This window comes from Schistocerca cancellata, unplaced genomic scaffold, assembly GCF_023864275.1.
Source record: "Schistocerca cancellata isolate TAMUIC-IGC-003103 unplaced genomic scaffold, iqSchCanc2.1 HiC_scaffold_426, whole genome shotgun sequence".
NCBI lineage: Eukaryota > Metazoa > Arthropoda > Insecta > Orthoptera > Acrididae > Schistocerca > Schistocerca cancellata.
In genome coordinates, this window is record NW_026046443.1 from 1153323 (window position 1) to 1178664 (window position 25342).

Sequence of the window (25342 nt, forward strand, 5' to 3'; positions counted from 1 at the left end):
AGTGTATCAAGTCAGATACCAGTTGTCTACCCAGTTTTAGGCAATGCACAAACAGTTTGAACTGTTGTTATGGAACAGAGTTGAGTGACATACCGTGTAATTAGCCAGATACTGTTTTTGTCTAAACCGCAGTTGTGGGGCACCAGCTTACACCAGGCAGCTGTTAACAGGGCTTGTATGGAAGGCCCCTGTTGGCAACTGTATGTTAGTGTGGTAAATAGGATCCAGCAAGCTCAGCACCGATGGTGCTGCTGACCCATAGGCAACGCATCCATGGTCCAGAGCAGGATAAAATCAGTGCTTTGTAATATCTGAAGAATTATACAGTCCGTGTCCCACAAGGAGTTACTAATGAAACTGTGAGAATTTAGGTTCTTCACGCAAGTTGTCTTGAACCAGCGGACATGTGGCAACCAAGTTAGGTTGTTGACAAATAAAATACCAAAGAATTGAAAAGTTTCAGTGACTTCAAGAAACTGGTCACTAAGATAAATTTCTGGGTGTGAGTGCAAAGTCTGGAGTTGGCAAAAATGCACAATTTGTGATTTTGAAGGAGAAAATCGATAGCTGTGATTCAGGGCCCAGTGATTTACTCTTCAGGCAGCCCCCTGAAATTGGCACTCAGCGATGCACAGTGATGCGGAGGCTTAGTACAGGCAAAGATCATCGACTTACAATGATGCAGGTACTGTGGGATCCCACTGCATTTACAATACCGTTGATAGTAATAGTGAATGGTTTTACACTCAGAACCAATCCTTGAGGGACTCCAATTTCCTGTATTATTGATTGCTGAGAGTTGGAAAACATGGAAATGTTGGAGAGATAGGAAATTCTGGAGAAAAATGGGTAAACTGCCCTGGAAACGTCACTCATTCAGTGCAGATAGTATGCGAAGACACCAGGTGGTATCATTGTGCCTTCTGTAGGTCAAAGAACACAGAAATCAGATGTTGGTGATGGGTGAAGCTTTGCACACTGCACATTCCAGACAATCCATATGTTCTGTGGTGGACTGGAAAGCCTGAAAGCCACTTTGTAATCGTGATATATGCCCTTCAGCTTCAAAGTACCAACAAAGATGGCAGTCGACCATACATTCATATAGCTCACACAGCCCATTCATCAGAAAGACTGGCCAGTACTTAGTTAAAATATGTGGATCCTTTCCCAGTTTCAGGACAGGAACAATAATATCTTCTCACCATTGAGAAGGAAATTCTCCTTCCCGCCAAATACAATTGAAAAGACTGAGGGTATGTTTCATGCTGTCGGCACAAAAATGTTTCAGAATTTGATTGTGGATTTTGTCGGGTCCATGGGCCGTATCTCGAAACTCTGCCAAAGCACTATGAAACACCTTCACTAAGAGGAACACGGTATGACAGGACCATGTGCATGGAAGGATAGCGGGCAGCACTCAGTGAGGATGGTAATCACTGCAAGTGGACACTTCAGTGAAGTGTGTCACAAAACATTAGACAAGTACCATGGGATCAGTGCAGATATTACTATTGACACGGATGCAAGAAACCATCATGGGTGGTGGATGTCCATGAATTTGGAGGAGTTTAGTCCATACTTTGAATGATGGGGTGTGGGACTGCATAGATGATACATATTACTCCCAACACTCCTGCTTCCTTTTCTTTATTAAAAACCGCACTTTCACCCAGAGTCCCTTGAATGCTGTTAAATAATCCAGAGATGGGCAGTGCTTGTGCCACTGAACTGCCCTGCGGTTTTCCCCAACACCTGCGGCTATATCTTCAGACCACCACTGCACCAGCGGTTGTTGGGATGAGCTGGAGGAGTATGGTATCATTGCTGCAGCAGCACGAATAATATTATCAACAGTATCCTGTACAACTTTGTCAATATCTGTTGCATGAATAGCTGCAAATGTGGCTGCAGAGTAGAAAGCCTGTCAGTCAGCTAGAAAGCTGCAACCAACACAGCACATGTTCCAGATTTCTGTGAGTGAAGAGGGGGAGAACGATAGGAAAACGGTCACTGTCACAAAGATTGTCATGGACACACCACTGAATCAGGGATAAGATATTCAGGCTGCAAACTGTGAGATCAATAGTTGAGTATCTTCCATGGGCTGCACTGAAGTTTCTTGCAGCTGCAGTGTCGAGTCGGCAGACATCCACTTCTGAAAGGTCTCTCTGCAAGACAGTGTCGCTCCTCCACAGAGGATTATGAGCATTAAAGTCCCTCAGTATGATGACTGAGGAGGTAGCTATTCCAGTAACTCTAAAAACTGATGATAATGGAAAGGTCCGTCTGGGGGTGGGTACACATTAAAGACTGTCACCCAAATTGACAAGCAGACACTAATGGCCACGGCGTCTAGCTCAATGGTAAGGGGCACCTGCTCACTTAAAATATCAGGGCGTATGAGGGAACAAACCCCACCACATGTTCTCTCAACAGTAACATGACTGGTACAGTACGGTTTGTAGTTTTTCAGAGCAGGGAGATGTGTTGCCATAAACCATGTTTCCTGAAGTGCTATGTGCCAGTTACGAAATAAGTAGCCCTTAAATGACAGAGTTAGGTCAGATGGTGATAGTAGCTGTTACTGAAGGAGCTTTGGAGTCAGGTCTGAGAAATTGGCGAATGGAGAAGATGGGTGTGATTACTCCTCTGACAGGTCACAGTCCACCTTATTATGTAATACAACATCAAGGTGCAGGGTTGGGGAGCAGAACATCAGAAGCCTCTGAAAGCAGTTTATCTTGCTGCTTATCCTCCTTATCCTTGTGAGATTTAGATTTCTGTGAACATTTCCCCATTTTATCTTCCAGAGCAAAGAGAACCATACTTTTCTTTGGCCTGCAGCCTGTGCCTGTGTGTACAAAAACTGAGACCATATCATTCTGATGAAGACTTTCAAACTTTTTCTTTGCCTCTTGATAAGACAGGGAGTCAAGTGTTTTATACTCTTGAATTTTCTTCTCCCTCTTAAACACTGAGTAGAGTGATGAATGAGGAGGGTACAGTTCTGGACAGTTGACACACTGAGGAGGTTGATCTGAACAGCTACCTTCCCACTGAGGTTGGTCACAATAGCTACCCTCCCACTGAGGAGGATGGTCACAACAGCTACCCTCATAGTGTGCTTGTCCACATGCCCAACAGATATCCTCATTAAAACAGCGGGAAGACACGTGTCCTAACATTTGGTACTTAAATTATCTCATTTGAAGAGGAAAATAAGATCTGACATCAACACCTATAGGCCATGACCTTAACCTTCTCAGGGTGGTTGGGGGAGGGGACCAAACAGTGAGGTCATCGGTCACATTGAATTAGGGAAGGATGGGGAAGGAAGTCGGCCATGCCCTTTCAAAGCCACAATCCCGGCATGTGCCTGAATTTAGGGCAATCTCTGAAAACCTAAATCAGAATGGCCAGATGCAAATTTGAGCCTTCTCAGGTAAGATGTTGCCTTCGAAGGCCAGGAGAAAGCTCCAGTGACCACTACATTATCTTTCGGTCCATTATGGATGTGGGCGAATAAAATGGACTACATGCCATGTCAGATTAGTAAGCAGCTCTTCATCAGTTTGTAACATTAGGTCCCAATGGAAGGTAACACCTTGAATTCTATTGAGCTTGTTACATTGAGAAATGGTGACTGGTGTATCTCCTATCTTTACACAGGCCTGAAGTTCCTCCATGTGACTGGTTGGTGTGTGATGTTTTGATCGGCAAAGATCCATTTCTCACTTTTTCTATTGCTACAACCTCCCCAAACCGATCTTCAATATTTCCAATGAAAAACAGCTCTACTCGGTGTTATGAATGGTTCACACAGTTTAACAGAAGTTAAAGATGACCCTCATTCAGGACGCCCTTGAAACTCTGACTGACTATGTTCGTGTCAGGAACGTCAACAAAATTATGCATACCAACTGAAGACTGACTGTCCAAGAAATTGCAGAAGAATGTAACATTTCTGTTGGATCATGTCATTAAATCCCGACACATCATCTTGGAATGCATCGTGTTGCTGCCAAGTTTGTTCCACAGCTCATGAGTCAAGAACAGAAAGACCTCCACCTTGCAATTAGTGAAGAGCTTTTGGATCGCGCAAATAAGAACAAGACATTCCTTAAGAGAATCATAATTGCTGATGAGATGTGGGCCTACCGTTATGATGTTGAGACGAAGGTTCAATCTTCACAACTGGTTGGAACAGGTTCCAAGACGAGAAGAAGCTCATCAGGTCAGGTCAAATGCTGATAGTTTTCTTTGACTTTGAAGGATTAGTACCTCATGAATTCGTACCACAGGGACAAACTGTTAATTGATGTTACTATCGGGACGTGTTGCAACGCATGCGAGAAAATGTGAGAACGGTTGGCCTGAAATGGGGTGAGACAATTCACGGCTCTTATATCACGATAATGCAACCATACATTCATCCCCTTGGCACATGACTATTGCACAAAAAACAACTATTGCACAAACAGCCTCATCCTTCATACTCTCCAGACCTAGTACAGCATAGTACATGAGAAGCACACACTGGGGTGGCCCTTACTTTTCAACATCTGACAGTTCTGCTCCCAATCCCTTATCTTGTTCCAACCAATAAAGAAAATGATCCATGTAGACTTTAGCAAATATATCTGCTTCATGCACGAAGTAGTCCTTTATGTAACACTTAATTACCAATGGTGCATGAAAGTCTTTGTTCCTGACATTTTTTATTGTTCAGCTCCATCCTTCTTATCTTTATAAGCAGCAGTAAGTCTTTTTTTATCTTTCCATTAAGAACAATTTATTTCCCTTACACAAATTCATTTGAATATTTTGATATAGTATTTTCTATGGTACACAATATCTATAGCTAATTTATCTCAATATTAAGTTATGGTCAACTGAACTGCCTCACTCATGCATAAACACTTCTGGATTACAAAAATTTAAATATGTTATGTAATAAGGAGGGCCACAACCACTATAAATATTTGTTATTTCATCTGAGGCAGAGATCACCAGACAACTAAATAAAAAACTTTTATTGACTTCTAGATTATCTAAAAGCTTCTAATTGATAGTTACCTGTCAGAGAGGACAAGCCCAGTGTGGCCAGGTGGTGGCATTGACAGCTGGAAAGGTGTATTGAAGTAGTGCTGCTGTTCTTCAGATCTGTGCACCACCTGTCCACGGCGTACGACAACAAACCCAGAGTCTCCGATGTTTGCTGTGTATGCCATGTGTGTCTCACGATTCAGCACAACCACGCATGCTGTGGTACTACCTGCAACACATTTGAGAATATTTTACCCATGTCTGATAAGACAATTATTGTCAGACTTTTGTTCCTATTTCCATTGGGAAAAATATTATATATACTGAAAATCTATATTGACTTACTGAAGTTTACATACGGCACAGCATTTGTAAATCTTTTCACTAATTATAAAACACGAATACTATTAAGGATACTAGCTGAAAATTAAACCAAATTAGCTTGGTCACTTGCATTTATTTTCTGAATTCCAATTAACAATCTCAAGTGTATATCATTAGCTTATTCAAATTATTGTTATAAACTGGATTTGATGTTTTGCTTTTGGGTAAAATGATGAATAAGTTTTGTGGCTATACAACACCCATACATGCTACATATATGTCTCTGTGCAAGAAACAAGAGTAAGTTCCCTCTGCAACAATGGAATGTTTTCCCTAGTGCCTCATTGATTGATATTCAACATATTATATGCCAATCTTACCAGCCCCTTAAAGCCAAATGGCAAGTCAGTTGAAATAAGTAGAATTTTTGTACAAATACTGACTTGCCTTTTCAGGTTACTATTTCCATTCAATATGGCCGTAGGAAAAAAGGGAAGAACTTGAGAAGGAAATGGTCACTGAGAAGATTGATTCAGCATACAGAAAAATCAAAACAACTTTCACTGAACTTAATACCAAGTAGTACGAATGCAAGAGAAATTCTAGTGTCAGGCACAGACGAGTGAGTGAGTAGATGGAAAGCATACACAATTTGCTACCAAGGGACTATTCAAGTTAATTCCTGTCTGGCGACATAGCATCATCAGACTTTTTGAGAAGTATAATCCATAAAATCTCAAAGGTAACAAGGGCAGATAGATCAAGAACAAAGTGCTCAGATTAAAGAGGATCCAATATAACTATTTTGTCTTCCACCCCTACTGTTCAAGTCAATGCACTGAAGAAGCAATGACTAAAATAAAAGAAAGATTCAAGTGTGGGATTAAAATTCAGAGTGAAAGTGTATCAATGATCAGTGTCGTCGATGACATTTATATCCTCAGTGAAAGTAAGACTTTTAGGACTTGCTGAATGGAATGAACAGACTAATGGGTATAGAATACTGATGAGGGTAAAAGTTATGAGTAGTAGCAGAAATGATATTTATTTACTATCAAAAACAGTCTTGATCACAATTTATTTATTACAGTGACCGGTCATCATCAGACCTACAAGTCATAAGCAAAGCTTTAATTAGAGGGCTATGTACATTAAAGAAAATACATGAAGTTACAAAGCTATAAAATGAAGAAATGCCAATGAGTAAGAACCTCCTCCTGATAGTAAATCACTACTGGAGAGACCAGTGCACATCTTACTATATATAATGGAGGCTCCGCCAACTTCTAACGGAATGGTGTCATTGCTAACCAATGGGTTATAGGTTGAATAACAATGTAAAATTTCTTAGTTAAAAGAACATTGTCAAGAAATGAAAATAAACACACACTAAACTTAGCTTGTTCGAAAGCTATTGTCAATTAAGAAGCTTTAAAAATATTTAAACATGTAGGATAAATGAACTTCAGTTTGACAGTACATGGGTTGCTCTCTCAAGGCCTGTTAGTGAACCATTTGGAACCACTGGTTGCCATGGTGAAGTTGGACTCCGTTCCAAAGATGTGACAGCAGGCTTCTTTCTAACAAAGTTGTTGTGAAAGTGGAACGGCGAGGACTGTCACGTCAGATGATGTATCATTGAGCAGCAACATGTCTTTATTGAAACGATTTTCAATAAGTAGGCTGCCATAGTCGTTAACTGACATGTGCAGTACATGCTGCACAGATACGATTTACTGGTGTAATAAAAGACTTCCATTTACATAGATTACATAATAATTCTTACAGATCAATACTAAGAAGAAAAAAAAGAATCAAGAGGGAACAGTAGTTGTGCACATTTATGAAATATTGTCTATGGAGTTCATATGTAGATTCCATTTTTTTTATTTTTAATGAAAATGAAAGGAATTTGAAATTATAATACTACAAGCCATAGTGTCAAAAGTAAAGGAATGTGAATTAGCAATATGCAGTCTTAAAGCATATAAGCAAACATTCTAAAAACAGATAAATAACAGTCATAAATAATGTTTGGCGAAATAAAATTACGAAGTAAAGATAAAATATTTCCTAAAGGTTTGATAATTTAAAAACCAGGGACAGATGAGTGAACATTCTAAAGCAGATCGTCAAAAAGCTCAAAGAAATGTCTGTCTTTGAATTCAAGTTGCTCATTTAAAACAGATAACGGTTTACTTCTGTGAAGTGAATAGATTTCAATTTCTTCTAAAGTATTTAGCAGTACTCCTTTTGGCACAGTATGTAATATTTTCAAATTGTTAGAAATGCAACCCTCAGAATGATTGTATCCATCAAGATGTTGACCAAATATTGATTTGGTATGTGCAGTACCAGTAGTATGTTCCTTAAAACGTGTTGGAAAGTTACGGCCAGTTTGGCCAATGTACTGTTCCTCACAGTCATTACATAGTATTTTGTAAACACCTTACTTTTGGTATATATTTGATTCCCCAATTGTGTGTTTCAGTTTCACCTGTAGTGGGTTATTGGTTTTGAATGCTATTGTCACACTTGTATTCTTAAATAATTTATTTATTTTATCTGAAGCAGGTCCCATATATGTCATTTTAGTAAATCTCTTCTTGGAATTTATAACAGCATCATTTGTTTGTTGTAATTTTTGATATAACAGATCAACCTGATGGGCATTGTTTAATTATTAAATAATTTACATCCAAAACTTGTATTTACAGTAGAACACAAAAGTAACAATAGTATTAATTTCCTGGACCTCACAATTGCAAACAGGAATGGAAAACATAATTTCTATTTATAGAAAACCCACATCAACCGATATAATAATAAATGCTTCATCATGCCATCCATTAAAATACAAAATGGCATTTTTTAAAACAGTAATACATAGGATATTGAAATTACCTCTTCAACCTGATGCAATCCAGAAGGAAATTGATACCTTGAAACAGATAACAGTTGCTAACAATTATAATGCCCATCAGGTTGATCTGTTATATCAAAAATTACAACAAACAAATGACGCTGTTATAAATTCCAAGAAGAGATTTACTAAAATGACATACGTGGGACTTATTTCAGAAGTCATAAAAGATGTCAGATGTCATTAAAGAAGAAGATGAATATTGTTGTTATTTTGGATTTCAGGGAGATATAACTCCACATCACAATTTGTACATGGGTCCAGAAGGTGCACTTTGAAGACCCCCTGTCAGAGAAAACAGCTGAACTGCTGAGGGCATTCTCTTGCTGGGAGCCATCCACATGAACAACTATAAAACTGTGGATTGCACTTAAAAGTGAAGAAAACAGTTGTAAAAACATAATCTGGAATATAAATTTTCTTGTATTGCATCACATTTAAAATTATTCTGGGCCTCTGAAGACGCCAATGCAACAATTTATTTCACTCCTGGCTGTGTATTTGGAGGTCTGATACATCCAGATCCTTGAGATGGTCAGTAGTACATGTCCTGAATAGCTTGGTCGCTTGAGGTAGGAGATACGGGCTGATCCATAAACCAAGCTGCCATAGTGTAAATGTGATCTGAAAAATGCCTTATAAAACTGTCAAGGCATTTTGAACATACAATGATTTGAAGCCCTTTGTTCACAGGAATTTCAAGTGTGGAAGCCAGGCTAATTTTGAGTCAAATAATATATTGTCCCCCAATCATGAGCTATGGCTAGTTAGCCTTTGACAAGCATGATTAAAATTGACACACTTTAGTTTCTCTGCTGAGAACCAAAAATCAGTTTCATTGGCACAAGCTTCCAGCCTCTTGACAGTCAGCTGAAATTGCCTCACTGTTGTATGTCATCATCTCCAGTACAATTAAACTGTCAAGGGCAGAACAGTAGCACCTGAAAAGGTTACCTCAAGATTCAGAAGCCAGACGAGGCATCATCTGACCATGCATTTGAGTGTCTAACTGATGTAACTGGTATGGGCTACACTCTGATAACTGGTATGGTAGGTAAGATCCTTGCCTGGCTTCCATAATGGAATTAATATTGCCTCCTTCCAAGTTGTGGGGCACTGTCCACCAAACCAGATCTGATTACAACAAGAAAAAAGTTTTGCTTTGGCTTCAGGATGCAAATGATGCATGATGAATCTCATCAGGTCCTGGAGCAGTGTCTTTGGCCACAGACAGCTGATTCGAGTTCCCAGATGGAGAATGTAAGATTGTAGACCTCATCACATGGGTTACACAAGAAGAAGTGGAGCCACCTACTATCTCCCTGGTTCTACAAAACACTTGCAATGCAGGAGTTTGTATGGGTGACACGGTGGCGGTAAAAAAGTGTTCTGCTAAAAACAGAGCCATGTCTTAGGTGCATCCACCAAGACCCCATTTCTCAGTATGACTATAAGGGAGGTGTACTGCCCTTGCCTGAAATCCACCTTACTGAGTCCCAAACGGACTGATTAACCAAAGTTGTATATTCCTTCCAGGAGTTCCCCTTCTGCTCATTTATCACTCGCCTTACTTGTGCTCTCGCAGATCAGAAACCATAAAGGTTTTCTCTGATTGGATGATGTTTTAATTTCCACAAAGCTGTGCATCAGGTTCTGATTACCAAGTGGTATTAGCTATTCCATCAAGGGACAGATTGTCATCTGAGGTGGTTGCTAGACTGTGGAATGGAATCTGCAACAGCCCATTTGATGTCACAGCTGATCTGGTCCACCATCTCCTGGTCACAATCTGCCAGGAAGTTTCCTTCCTGGCAGATTAAAACTGTGTGCCGGACCGAGACTCGAACTCGGGACCTTTGCCTTTCGCGGGCAAGTGCTCTACCAACTGAGCTACCCTAGCACGACTCGCGCCCCATCCTCACAGCTTTACTTCTGTCAGTACCTTGCCTCCTACCTTCCAAACTTTACAGAAGCTCTCCTGCGAACCTTGCAGAACTAGCACTCCTGAAAGAAAGGATATTGCGGAGACATGGCTTAGCCACGGCCTTGGGGATGTTTCCAGAATGAGATTTTCACTCTGCAGCGGAGTGTGCACCTCCCCCCCTCCCACCCCCAAACCAAAGATTTAAAGTCACTTACTTTGGTTTTTTTCTTCTTTTCTGATATGTTACACATCCTGGAGGATCTCCTCCCTATGGATCAGTTGGAACGAAAAGTACATCTAATCCAATTTAACCCAATCCACACTACCCTACATAACCAAGTTAACCAGTCCTTCATGCACGAAGTGTGATTAACCCATCCCTTCTTTGAGTCAAGTTATGCCTAAATTTCTTCTTTCCCCCAATTTGCTTCAGTACCTATCAATCAGTTACTCCATATACTCGTTCAATCTTCAGTATTATTCTATAGCACAAGATTTTGAAATTATTTTCTTGGCTGAACGGTCTACTGTCTATGTTACACTTCCATACAAGGTTATCCTCCAGACTTCCTAATATACTTATGTGCAGTGTTATTACCAATAAGTGTTTATATCCTGCCTACTATGGCAGTCAGTTACTTTCCTGCTCAAATAACAAAACTTGTCGATTACTTTTAGTGTCTTTGTCTAATCTAATTGTCAGCACTGTTTGATTTAATTTGACTACATTCTGTTACTTTGTTTTACTTTTGTTGATGCTCATTATATAACCTCCCTTTCATTTTCTTAGTGTCGGAATTACTGTCTCATTTCTACAGAAGTAGTACCAAGTGGGCCAAACAAAACAAGCTCAGAAAATATGTCATACAACTAAAGATAGGCAACGTGACATATCATCCACACCTAGGGCCTATCTTCAGTTGCACGATGTATTTTCTGGGTCAGCTTTGTTTTGCTCACTCTGTATAACAACATTTTGCCCCCATATTTTATCCCTGCAACCTTTAAAATTTCAAAGAGTGTATTCCAGTAAACACTATCAAAATATGTCCCTAAATCTACAACTGCTATAAATGTATGTTAGCCTTTCTTCAACCTAACTTCTAACATTAGGCACAGGATTCGTGCTGCCTCGTGTGTTCCTGTACCTCTACAGTACCGAAACTGATCTTCAGTGCTGTCTACATGTACGTCTACATGGCTACTGGGCAATTCACAATTAAGTGGCTGGCAGAGGGTTCATACTCTATTTCTGTACCATTCACTCTAAGAGCACATGGGAAAAACGAACACTTAAATATTTCTGTGTAACCTCCGACTTCTCTTATTTTATTATTATGATCATTCCTCCTCATACTGATGGGCACCAAAAAAATATTTTCTTCAGAGCATGAAAGTATTATGTTGGTCTCCACCTAGATAGACGAGAAATGACCATCATAATAAAACAAGAGAAATCAGAGCGTGCACAGGAATATTTAAGTGTTCATTTTTCCCATGCACTGTTTGAGAGTGGAACGGAAGAGAAATAGCTTGAAGGTGCTTCGATGAACCCTCTGCTAGGCACTTAATTGTGAACTGCACAGTAATCATGAAGATGTAAAAATAGACTTCAGTTCACCTGAAAAAATCATGGTCATATCTGCAACAATATTTGTTCACAAGAATAAGTAACTGACAAGTAATTTTTATGAAACTTCCACTGTCAGCAATCTGTGTCCATGGAATCCTGCAAATCAGTGAGAAGGAGATTTAAAGAATAGAAAAAGTGTAGAGTAAGCACTCACCAAGCACAGGCCGCTTGTCTTCGAGCAGCTCATAGTACGAGCTGGCAAGCAGCGCCGCTGGCTCAGATGGTGCAAACCTGCCGTTGCAGACTAGCCGCTCACAGGCACGCATCAGTGACGATGAGAACTCTCCCGGATCGATTCCATAATGCCTCCAACCACCAACACCGTCCGCCACACCTGTGACATAACGGACAACCCAGACAGTCAAGTATACGTTGTGACACACACTGTGGAAGAGAAATTAAAATCTGACTACGTAAGTGCAATAGTGCATCCCCTCTTATATTTTCTTGTTATGTAAAATATCACATCCAGGGAAAATGTAAGAAAGCTATCATCAGCCTTTAAAAGAGGCCATCTGGAATTATTCAGATACGAAACCATTAAAAGTCAGTGTTTGCCCCTGATAAATGAATTCCTACACAATCCATACTTGTGAAAGTCTATTGTCAATTTCCGAAGCCATTGGCGACTTAGCATCAGATCAGGTGAAGAATGTGTGTGGCATATATGGAACTCAAGTACATAATCATCACGTCAGCAATGTGAATCTGGTCCAGCACCAAAGGAGCCACAAAAAACACTAATATCTTAACTACTATACAGCTTGGAATGTTTGCTGCTAAGTCACACCACCAACACATATGGAATAATTGTGCTAGTAAATATGGTAATATTTTAATGTGTGGTCCATAAAGGTACACAGACAGCTGTCACTCAAAAAATTTAATTATAAGTAAATGATTCAACATGTTGAAAATCAGTGCCACAAATGAAACGAGTCTGATAACTCTGAATGAAAGAAAATACAAGGGACTGGTAACCTTGTAGACTACCTGTGAAGGAAGGAAGGGCATTACTACAAGATTATCTTTTTTAGAAGAAGACTACATTAGTACCTGAAATTAGATAATCAAGGAACTGTTAAGAACCATACAGCTAGAGTGATGTTTAAGGGAATATTGAGTGTTAATGTGAAGAGGAACATAGATTATGATAGGTGCCAATTAGCATTGTTAGTTGTTATGGGAGTATGGTATCTATTAAGCAATATGTTGACGGGAAGGAAACTTGCCAAAATAATGCCTCAATATAATGAATTCTCAGACTTGAGAATACTTTATCTGGGCAATTAGCTGAAAAAGTCTGCTATCTCAACTCCTGAAGTTCTAAATTTTGCAATTATACTATGTTAGGTGGAAATTTTGACACATACAAAAATATTTATTCGCAGATGAATGCCACATATACTAAAATACAAAGTGCAACACATTATTCTAGAACATTGCCAAGCAATGACAGCAACTAGTTCATTGGCAGCCAGTTCTAATGTACTAATATGCTAAAGCACAGTGTAAATATCTCACTAAAATTATGTCATTTCACTTTGAATGAGAGCCGAAAATTGCACTATAATTGTGCCATTTTCCTGTGAATGCATACTGGTATGCAAATAAAACAGAAGAAAACTTGTGTAGTGCTCTTTCTGTGATAACTAGAAACCAGTATCGAGCACTGAAATGACAGTCAGCTGCACTATGATCAACTCAGAGGAGCAACACAGCTATCTGTTTTCTACTGCACATGCTCTGATGTAACGCCATCCCTTCTGCCACTCCTTGTGCTACATTGCTCGCAGCACCAGGTCAGTATTTTTCTTTGAAACTGCATGTAGTGTATGGTGCAAGTATAGGTATGGGAACTCTTAAAAATAGTAGCTGTCATGACTTGTCCTACATCAGAATGTACTGTTTATTTACTATATGATTACCAGGACCAATAAAACTCAACTCTACTCTAGCACTTTGGGTGAGGGGTCTAAGGTAGAGTGTTAAATTTTGGACCTGGGTTCAATTCCTGCTAATACTTTTTTCCCCATTTTATTTTATTCCTCACAATCATAAAATTTAAAAATAACTGTTCAATTTATGGACATAAAATTAATATATTCAATTTAGTTACAATTACTACACTTTTAAATCAAAAAGTAATTGATTGGATGCTGGTAAAACGAGTGAGAATACGAGAAAATTTCGAATGAAAGTGTTTTTTGCACTTGACCTGCTAAAGAGGCCCTTTTCCAGTAGATCTTTGCAGAACAAAGTGAGATTTAAAGTGTTAGGCAAATGTACCTCAAACGTGAATCTAACAACAGAAGAGCATGTGACTAGGCGCACCGATCTGGTTTATGTAACGCTGAAAATTTCGAACATTTTGATCAGTTTCTTAAATGTTCTGAACCAATCCACAAGTCTGAATAATCAAACACTCACAGAAATCTGGAAGATGATTTATCCCTAACTATCAAAGAAACTGAAGAAGCTTAAAACCTTATAAAGCCAGCTGAGAAGAGACTATTACAGCAAAACTTCTGAAATGGTCCCTACCAAAAATTAAACAATGAACTAAAAAATCTTTGAGAAAACTTGGAAAACAGAAAACCTCCAGGAGAGTGCCAAGTGGTCTTTATACATTCACTGCATAAGAAAGGTGATGACAAGATGTAAACAACAGTGAAATTTGTGATGAATTTTATATAACCTATGTTCCCAAATTACACTAAACAGGATAGAAAAGCAACACTGGAGACTAATTTACTTGAATATCAAGAATTTTTGGAAGGGCAGATCATGTGCTGAACAAATGTTTCATCTTAAGCCAATAATTTGCCACAGATTAGTGACTTCAAAAGTTCAATATTTTTCTCCTGAAATTGTGTGTAGTGTAAGAGATTTTTTTTTAAGGAACTGTTGTCATGAGTCCATTATAGACGAGTGGTCCAAAGCATAGAGTGGTAATTTATGGATCCAGGTTTGATTTCCGCAGATACTAACGCATAGAATTTCATTCCTTGCAATGTAAAGCTGTTGACCATAAAATTTTAATATGAAGTGTGGTCAAAACATGACGGGATTTAAAAAAAAAAAAAAAATAGAATGACTTGCATTTATCAACATCAATTTTGTTCCCCTCCGATATAGTACACTTGTGCCAGTGCTTTTTCCAATCCTGGAAGCACTTCTGGAAGCTACTTTTCGTTATGGCATTCAGCTCCTTCAGCTATTCTGTTTTTATCCCATCAAAGGTGGCAGAACGACGTCCTTTCAGGGTTCTCTTCAGCCTCGGGAATAGAAAGAATTCGCAGGGGGGTCCACGTCCAGCAAATACGATGGCTGGAGCAACACAACGGTTATATTCTTTACCAAAAAATCACGAACACACATTGCGGTGTGAGCGGGAGCATTATAGTGATGCAATTACCAGGAGTGGTTTTGCCAAAATTCTGGATTGCTTCACTCAAACTGCACATAATTTCCAGATATTATCCTTTATCGACCATACGACAAAAAAAGGAAAGAAAGAAAGGACAGTGAGAAGAATCTTCAGATGTGATAGAACTTTTCGAACTTTTCTTCGATCTTGGATCTTCATGCAGTTTCCATTGCGATGACGGGATCTTTGTTTCGACATCTTTTCCTTATACCGATGTTTCGTCGCCTGTTATAATCTTTAGAAGTTCTGGATCATTATCGACATCAATCACCAATTCCTGAGTGTTGTCCACGCGACGTCGTTTCTGGGCGAAATTCAACGAGTTCGGAAGAAACTTTGCTGCGACACGTTTCATGCCCAAATACCTGAAAAAAGTTGCTTGGTATGGGGCAGAGGAGATGCCGACGTCATCTGCAACATCTCTGATGGTGATTCGGCAATTTTCCACAACCATTTTCTTTATACTCCCACAATGTCGTCAGTAATTTATGTGCTAGAGCGTCCAGGGCGGTCGTAATCTCTGACTTATTCATGAGGGACTCGCCAAAAATCAAAGTTTTCGAATTCGGTGCGGCACTTTATTCTATTTTCAAAAAAAATTTAATGCAAGTTCTTTAGATCCATCTTAATCGGAAGAAAAAAAATTGCCCGAACACTCGAAAACACGTACAACCTTTCCGACTGTCAACAATAAACTAAAGATTCAAAACAGCTGAAGATGCAAACATAGATCAGAAATATGTGTACCAATAAGACAAACTTTTTCGAAAATCGGATATATAAAAAACGCGAAATTGAAGAAATCCCGTTACTTTATCACCCCTCGCATATTTGAACAGTTACATTGACATACGTAACATGAATAAATGAAATTTAGTTACGATCATTACCCTTGAAGTCAAAAGTGCACAGGCTACCATATTTTAACACGTTGGCGTCCCGAGTAGAGGGCTCTTTGTTGCGAGAGCGCGGCCGCTATTTGGCGCCCGGCGTCGGCACCGGCCGGCGCTCGTGCTGGCACGGCGCCCTGCGTCACGAGGCGGCGTCCCACGCGTCGTCACGCGGTCCGACCGACGCCAACAGACGCGCGTGCTCCCTCACGTGACTGGCACGGCGCCCGTGACCTAACAGCGCCGCGTCCACTTAGGTGGTGCGCTCCCCTTATGCCTCGTGTTCGAAGTGAACCACCCTCTATTCCCCGACAATTGCAGCGCAAATGCACTACTGGCCATTAAAATTGCTACACCATGAATATGACTTGCTACTGACGCGAAATTTAACCGACAGGAAGAAGATGCTGTCATATGCAAATGATTAGCTTTTCAGAGCAGTCACACAAGGTTGGCGCCGGTGGCGACACCTACAACGTGCTGACAGGAGGAAAGTTTCCAACCGATTTCTCATACACAAACAGCAGTTGACCGGCGTTGCCTGGTGAAACGTTGTGATGCCTCGTGTAAGGAGGAGAAATGCGTACCACCGCGTTTCCGACTTTGATAAAGGTCGGATTGTAGCCCATCGCGATTGCGGTTTATCGTATCGCGACAATGCTGCTCGCGTTGGTCGAGATCCAATGCTGTTAGCAGAATATGGAATCGGTGGGTTCAGGAGGGTAATACGGAACGCCGTGCTGGATCCCAACGGCCTCGTATCACCAGCAGTCGAGATGACAGGCATCTTATCCGCATGGCTGCAACGCATCGTGCACCCTCGTCTCGACCCCTGAGTCAACAGATGGGGACGTTTGTAAGACAACAACCATCTGCACGAATAGATCGACGACGTTTGTAGCAGCATTGACTATCAGCTCGGAGACCATGGCTGCGGTTACCCTTGACGCTGCATCACAGACAGGAGCGCCTGCGATTGTGTATTCAACGACGAACCTGGGTGCACGAATGGCATAACGTCATTTTTTCGGATGAACCCAGGTTCTGTTTACAGCATCATGGCGGTCGCATCCGTGTTTGGCGACATCGCGGTGAACGCACATTGGAAGCGTGTATTCGTCATGGCCATGCTGGCGTATCACCCGGCGTGATGGTATGGGGTGCCACTGGTTACACGTCTCTGTCACCCTCTTGTTCGCATTGACGGCACTTTGAACAGTGGACGTTACATTTCAGATGTGTTACGACCCGTGTCTCTACTCTTCATTCGATCCCTGCCAAACCCTACATTTCAGCAGGATAATGTACGACCGCATGTTGCAGGTCCTGTACGGGCCTTCCTGGATGCAGAAAATGTTCGACTGCTGCCCTCGCCAGTACATTCTCCAGATCTCTCACCAACTGAAAACGTCTGGTCAATGGCAACTGGCTCGTCACAATACGCCAGTCACTACTCTTGATGAACTATGCTATCGTGTTGAAGCTGCATGGGCAGCTGTACCTGTACACGCCATCCAAGCTCTATTTGACTCAATGCCCAGGCCTATCAAGGCCGTTATTACGGCCAGTGGTGTTTGGTCTGGGTACTGATTTCTCAGGATCTATGCACCCAAATTGCGTGAAAATGTAATCACATGTCAGTTCTAGTATAATATATTTGTCCAGTGAATACCCGTTTATCATCTGCATTTCTTCATGATGTAGCAATTTTAATGGCCAGTAGTGTATTTTCTGAGTTTTACATTTTACCGCCATCTGAGTTATTTTTTTGTTTGCCCCATCATAAGCCTTATTTCCTCAATAAACAGCTTTCATAGCGTTACAAACTGTTTGAGCGAATAAAAACAAATTTTAATGGTTAATATTCACTGCTCATGCAGTGAATGCAGTTTGATTTAAGTTAACAGTTTTAATTTAGTGGCGATATAAGTGGCAACGTGGAGCAACACGCCACAGTCATCAGTTAAAAGAACATGCAAATGTGCCACTGCTATTTACAAGTTCTCGTTACTGATCAAGAAGGAAAGTAGCGAAACACGCAACTTTCATTAAGAGAGAACAATTTTACAGCTATGTAAAATGAACTGGGTGGACCTTGCGGACCTCACTATAGGAAAGAGGCATATGCCGTACATTCGTTAAGGCTATTGAAGGCCACAAAAAATACTGACCCGATAAAAAATAGTATACATGTTTGGCCTACAGTAATCAGGGACCAGAAAGAGAAGGAAATGAGGCTGGGCGCTGCTTCAGAAAAGAAAAGTTATTCAGCAGGACTGCGTGCTTAAGCGCAGTTGGATCGTTGAAAATGCCCCAGACGGATCACGGCAAATGCTGCGGATGATTTCTATTTCTTATAAAATGTTTAAAACCGAGCCCTTACGTTGAATATGTAGAATCCTGCAATTTGTGTTTAATTTGAAATGGAATGGTTATAATCTTTCAGGTGTTAGTGACAGCGGATTTGGAATTGCTAAGATCCTGATGGTCTCTGAACCAGGGTAATCCCGTACAGATCGTTGGAAGCGCCTTTCGATTGCATTTGCTGATGAACATCAACAACATTTGGCTGGCAGCCGTTAGCATGTGCTATGAATTTAATGGTATCCAACTCGCACTGGTAATTTTCTTTTGAGAGAGGGACTCTGGCCGCGCGGTAAAGCATAGCACGAAGAGCTGCCATTTTTTGCTACTTTGGGTGAACTGACGAGCAAAGAATAATAGAACTAGTCGTAACTGGTTTTCTAAATATGTTGAAGTGAACACTACTGATCTGTAACGAAATTTCCATATCTAAAAATGGGAGTGTAAAGCCAGAGTGGTATCTGATGGTACACTGAATCTTGGGGGTGCATTTTGCTAAAGTCGTGTTAAAAAAGTTGCAGCTGGATGTCGGTCCCGTTATATAAAAGTATGATGTCATCGACGTATCTTTTGTAGCATACTACTCTTTGAAGATGTTGTGGGTGGGTAGAAAAAAAACTTATGTTCAATGTGATTTATGTAAATATTAGCTACTATACTAGCAATGGGAGATCCCATATATGGTGTCTTTGAAGACAAAGTAATTACGGTCCAGGACAATTCTGCGCAAATGTAAGAATTCGGTAATTTTTTGTGAATCTAGACGAGAGAACATCCGTAAGTTTGATTGAATAATAGGAATCACCTTTTTATTGGGAATATTCGTGTACATGCTTACGATGTCGAGACTTGCTAGATTCTTATCACTGGTTACAGTTACATGTTTGAGGTGGGTAATTAACTCATCTCCATTCTTAATGGCATGATTATCATGGAAAAAATAATACTTACTGAGGACACTTTGCACTTCCTTAGCCAATAAGTAATCTAGGGCATTAATAGCGTTATGACTGGCCTTACAGGAGCCTGTGGCTTATGAAGTTTCACGACGACCCTGAAAGTTTGCGTTCTCGGATTCATCGCTATTACAGGTTTTTTTTAAAAATGGGGTGAATATCGCATCTGTTTCTTTAAATGTCTCCTTAATTTCCGCGACGAAATTAGCTGTGGGGTTAAATGAGTATTTTTTGAACTTAGGGCTGGAGAGGAAGTCCTGTGCTTTTCGTACGTAGTCGTCCTCGTATAGGGCTACTGACGTGTGGCCTTTGTCTCCCCGCACAATTATGGCTTGGTTCTCATGAATCTTCCTGTTAATGTCGCTCAAAATGGATTGGTCCCGTGCGTGGGAATACTTCTTGTGAGGACCGCAGTGCTTCTGATTTTTATGATTTACTGTGCCGAGTTCTAGTGCAATGGCTTCATTCAATTTTTGACAGACTGCGTTTTTTGTGGGGTTGTCTGATTTAGCCTGCTCCAGGGCAACGATGGTGTGGGCCACCAACGAAGAGGCCCTATGTTGATTAAATGGGGATCCGAGACTATGGGTTAGCCTTTTATTTAGGAAACACATTTCCTCGCGATTAAAAAGATGCTAGTTTGGTTCTCAACAGTATGGTAAAAATTAAAATTACATTCAGTAGCTACTTCTAAAGCAGAGTCAAACCTCAGACCTAATCTTTCCAGATTCCTCACATGAGGACTAGTAATGTTATCCTTGAGACAATCAATGCGATACATAATATGCGCATACGCGTCGTCAAAAATAAAATGGGTCAGTTCATTAGAAAATTTGAGGTGCATTACATAGGCTTTCTTATTTAAGACATCTTTTTCTGAATATAAAGGTCTAATTTCTTTAATTATATCAGTTTTCAGGAGCTGCTGAATGTAACATGGTGAGCTACCAGTAATTCTATTGAACATTCTTCTGATAAAATTGGGGATCACGTTATATGTTAGACACATTTTATTAAAACTAATGGCGGCTGATGTCAGATAGAGTCTCTTGCGTAAATTCAGAAATTCGTGATATATTCCAATTGCCCCGCGCAGTATTTTAAAACAAACAGTCCTGTTGGAAGAACATCCGCAACTGAGCATTATAGCAGAGGTTGAAAATACCGCTTCTGTTGTAAATTTCTTTATTTTCACGCGACCGGTTTCGGACTGTTATAAGCCCATCCTCTGGTGTCTTACTGGAAATAGCAAAAGACTTTTACCAAAGTGGTTCACATAAGATCATAATGAACGTCTCAATGCGTAGATCGCCAGCTGGCTTCTAGTAGCTATCCCACAGAAGCCGCTGCTGGCGTCGAGTATTTTTGTTCTCTAATTGAAGATGTGTCGACACTACAGCTGCAACACGTTTAAGTCTGAGCAGCAGCTCTTGGGAGGGTATTATACGACCCACGTTCAACACAGAGCAGAAAGAATCCAAGGCAGTTCGAAAAATAAAGAGTGAAAACGTATTAATAAGCGTTTGCTGCGGTGACAGTCATTTCAGGGCGACTTTCATACATTCCGAACACTGCATTACTTTTTACGGATTTCACCACATATTATACACAGACTGGTGACTGAAGACGAAAAAAATATTCCATTTCTTCCTTCATACGAATGTAAACTCTTAACAGCGTTTACAAGCTTGTTGTTCACAGCGGATGGTAGTTTGCACTAGGTCAAGGTAGAGTGAAACAATATACACATTTCCTTGTTAGTTCAAGGCCGAAAATAATGTACGAACAAATACATCGATTGTAACACTGCTCACAATCATCAAATTACTTCCCAATACGACTTAAGATGAAGAGTAAAACTAATGACGGCGATGCATCAGGAACTTTACTTCCGGGTTATCTGCATGCAGCTGGCAATCGTTTGTACTGTAACTTGAAAAGCGTGTTATAATATGCAGTCAATGGAGAAAGTTAACGAATGAGTAGTAATTTATAAAATTTATTCTGTAATCATGTCGTCGTCGTCGTCGTCGTCGTCGTCGTCCGAAGACTAGTTTGGCTCAAATGGCTCTGAGCACTATGGGACTTAACATCTTAGGTCATCAGTCCCCTAGAACTTAGAACTACTTAAACTTAACTAACCTAAGGACATCACACATCCATGCCCGAGGCAGGATTCGAACCTGCGACCGTAGCAGTCCCGCGGTTCCGGACTGAAGTGCCTAGAACCGGAAGACTAGTTTGATGCAGTTCTCCAAATTAGTCTATACTGTGCAAGCCTCTTCATCTCTTCCAGAAACTGAAAATCATCAATGAGGCCTATAACTATGGAAATAATTGCTTATATCGGAAATCTCTGAAACGCTACGGAAAGTCTAAACAGCCTCCCGCGGGCTCGACAGAAAACGCCTTTTTGATAATACGTCAGTAACAACATGAGATGTTACGAGAGTTAGTCAAAACAAATGCACCAAACAAGAATAATGAAGCCTCAAAGTTCATGGAAGGAGGGAGGGGGGGGGGGGGGGGAGGAGGGCGGCACGTGTCTACGTAAGTCATGTTTTGACTTTTAGAACTGATCCTAATTTTGCTCGCGAATATTTAATTAGTGGTTCCAACCATATAAGCTATGATGATTAAAAACAGTTGAAAAGATAAAACTACAAATGAAATGATCGTTTGGCATTATTGGCCCAGATGCCTTGTCTGGGGTTGTTCGGCCGCCTAGTGAAAATATTTGTTTGACGTCACTTCGGTCTCTTATGCGCCTATGTGTTGAGGTTAAATGATCAGGACAACACAAAAATTCAGTCTCAGATTGAAGAAAACCTTCGATCCAGTCGGGGATCAAACCTGGGACCGAGCGATCTGGAGACAGTGACGCTAACTAATACAGTGATGGAAATTAGTATAAAGGCACGTGGTTATATGTGGAAAAACAGGATTATTTACATATTTGGTGCTGCATGCATTTTTCCTCGCACAGCTTACAACAAAGCAAAACAAAATACATTCTCATTTTACCATTAGCACTGATACTTAAGAAATTTAGAGAATCAATACAAACTTACGGGTGGAAATTTATGTAAAGGCGCTTATGAATTATTGTTAGAATAACCTAACGCAAACGGTAAATAGATCACAACTATGACCGTGTATCTAGTCGCTCCTCCATTGTTCTTAGTAACTGCGAAAATCCTCTTAGGCATTTATTGTATAGGAAAGTGATCTCTTCATCCGAAACTACGTCCACTCCATGCGAATTTCAGTTTACAGCCCGGCCACAGTCTCAAACTGTCGTGCACAGCGATAAACACGTCGTGCTGGAATCCCCCCCCCCCCCCCCCCCATAGATCCTCTATAGGACTTAAAGCCGGACTTCTCGATGACCAGCTCAGAAGTGGAATTCCTTTACCTTGCAACCACAACTTTGTTTTGGCGACATGTGAATCTCAGCGTTATACTGACACAGTAAATCATCATCATCAAATACCTCATACATTCGAACCAATTCAATTTCTAGAATTTCTGTACAACCATCGGACTTCACTGTGGAGTGCAACCATGCTATGGTCTTGCCTTTAGTACAAAATGCTGCCCAGATAATAACGTTGTCCCCGCTACAGTTTCTACTCATTCGAACGTATTCTGTGCATAGATCATGCCTGGAATACTGAAAGCCATCTGGCCCATCCAAATTCAACTACTAATCATCAATGAAAATTAGTTTGTTCGACTCTTAGTGTCCACGACATGTGTTCTTCCGCAAACTTCAGTCGAGCTTCCTTAGGCGCATTGTTTAAAAGTGGCTTATGAAGCAGTTTCTTGAACGCCAGCTTCGTTTCTTGAGCCAGTATTTGCCTGATGTGTCTGTAAAGCCGGCCGCGGTGGTCTCGCGGTTCTAGGCGCGCAGTCCGGAACCGTGCGACTGCTACGGTCGCAGGTGCGAATCCTGCCTCGGGCATGGATGTGTGTGATGTCGTTAGGTTAGTTAGGTTTAAGTAGTTCTAAGTTCTAGGGGACTGATGACCAAAGCTGTTAAAGTCCCATAGTGCTCAGAGCCATTTGAACCATTTTGTGACTGTGAATCTGCCACGATTTGAGAGGAACACTAGCTGTTGACTTTTGCTTTACGCAGAATCAAACGCGCATCTTACGCTGGCAGTTTTCGTGTCCGGCCCTTTTTGCCATACTGAGTACCCTATCTGACAAAATTATCAGTAACATTGGTGGAACGCCCATCTTTTAGCAATCTTGCTATTAGACAGGCTCATTTCTTTGTGAGCTTTAAATTTGCTTGCTCGTAACCCGACAGAAGCTTTCCATGCAGCATTATCAGAGTAATTGCTGTACGACGTTAGCAGACAACTCCATACTGTAACCGTAGCGACATGTAGCGAACTTGCCTTTATACCAATTTCCCTCTTTCCTACCCGAAAGACTGCCTTCTTCCAATTTTTACGTACTCTGCCTAATTCTAATGGTGAAATGAGAATGTATTTTGTTTTGCTTTGTTGTAAACTGTACGGGAAAATGCATGCAATACCAAACACATAAATAAACATGATTTTTCCACAAATAACCACGTGCCTTTACACATTTCCACCACTGTCGACCACGAGCTGCTGACAATAAAACCACAGTTTCAATATTTTATGCACGATGCGCTCCAATTGCACAAGCTCTCGCCAACAGCCGCACGAAATCAGAGTTATGTTCGAGGAACACAAAAAAATTTTTAGTTCTCTGGAAGAAAGTGCCAAGACTCGTTAAGGACGAGCCGAAAACCGAGCAAGCAAGGAATTCCTTTTAGCTGTAAAGCTATCAAACGGGTGCAGTCCAGTACGCTCCCTTACATTCGGAAGGAGCATGTTTCAACTCCCCGGTCAGCAATATTAAGGTTTGGTTCTCCTAATTCACTTTAGATTAATGTTGTGGTGTACTTAATCCTCGTCAGTTCACAGTTTGTGCTCTGCCTTAAACTTGTCGTAGGCGGGACGTTAAACCCTACCTATCTTCCTTGAATTCTTCAAAAAATGGTTCAAATGGCTCTGAGCACTATGGGACTCAATTGCTGTGGCCATAAGTCCCCTAGAACTTAGAACTACTTAAACCTAACTAACCTAAGGACAGCACACAACACCCAGCCATCCCGAGGCAGAGAAAATCCCTGACCCAGCCGGGAATCGAACCCGGGAACCCGGGCGTGGGAAGCGAGAACGCTACCGCACGACCACTAGATGCGGGCGAATTCTTCACTATAGCACCAGTGTTTTCGACAGCTCCACATGCAGGAAAAGCTATGCGCTTTTGGGAGAAACCAGTACTTATGTACCGGGGTCACAGTCAGCAGAACTAACTTGCCTGAAAATATGGGCCAAACCAAAGTAATATTTGTTCGAGGGCGCCATATCGCAACATGGTAGGAGCAGCACTGTCCGAGCTGTTATTCACGACTTGCGGCACCAGTGCCCTCATCCGCCGTACCTCAGTCCGCAGCTCGTCGTCTAGTGGTCAGCACTGCTGCCTCTGGATCACGAAGTCCCGTTTTCAATTCCCGGACGAGTCGGGGGTTTTCTCTGCCCGGGGACTGGGTGTTTGTGTTGTCCTCTTCATTTTGTCTTCATTCGGGAAAATGGCGACACTGGACAGTGAAAAGATTGGGAATTTGTACGGGCGGTTATAACCATGTCGTTGAAAGCCCCACAAATTAAAATAATCGTCATCGTCCGGAATACATTGCCGCCAGCGATTTCAAGCGATAAAGGAAGGGAATATCGTCTGTTGTTACGGCGACGTCTCCCCTTAAACATTAAGGGCAAGGATGGATTGCCCGCCTCGTGGACTTC

At 41.0% G+C, this 25342-nt stretch overlaps 1 protein-coding gene across 1 annotated transcript in view; it reads right to left on the bottom strand.

Annotated features, from left to right (window-relative positions):
* The window catches only part of LOC126124773 (protein phosphatase PTC7 homolog), a 104075-nt gene that overhangs the window by 21962 nt on the left and 56771 nt on the right, over positions 1–25342 (bottom strand). Inside the window, exons 2-3 of the mRNA XM_049915119.1 lie at positions 12008–12187; positions 5080–5278 (exon numbers count right to left, since the gene is read on the bottom strand). Of these exons, the coding sequence (XP_049771076.1) occupies positions 5080–5278; positions 12008–12187 (379 nt within the window). The remainder of the gene's footprint in view (positions 1–5079; positions 5279–12007; positions 12188–25342) is intronic.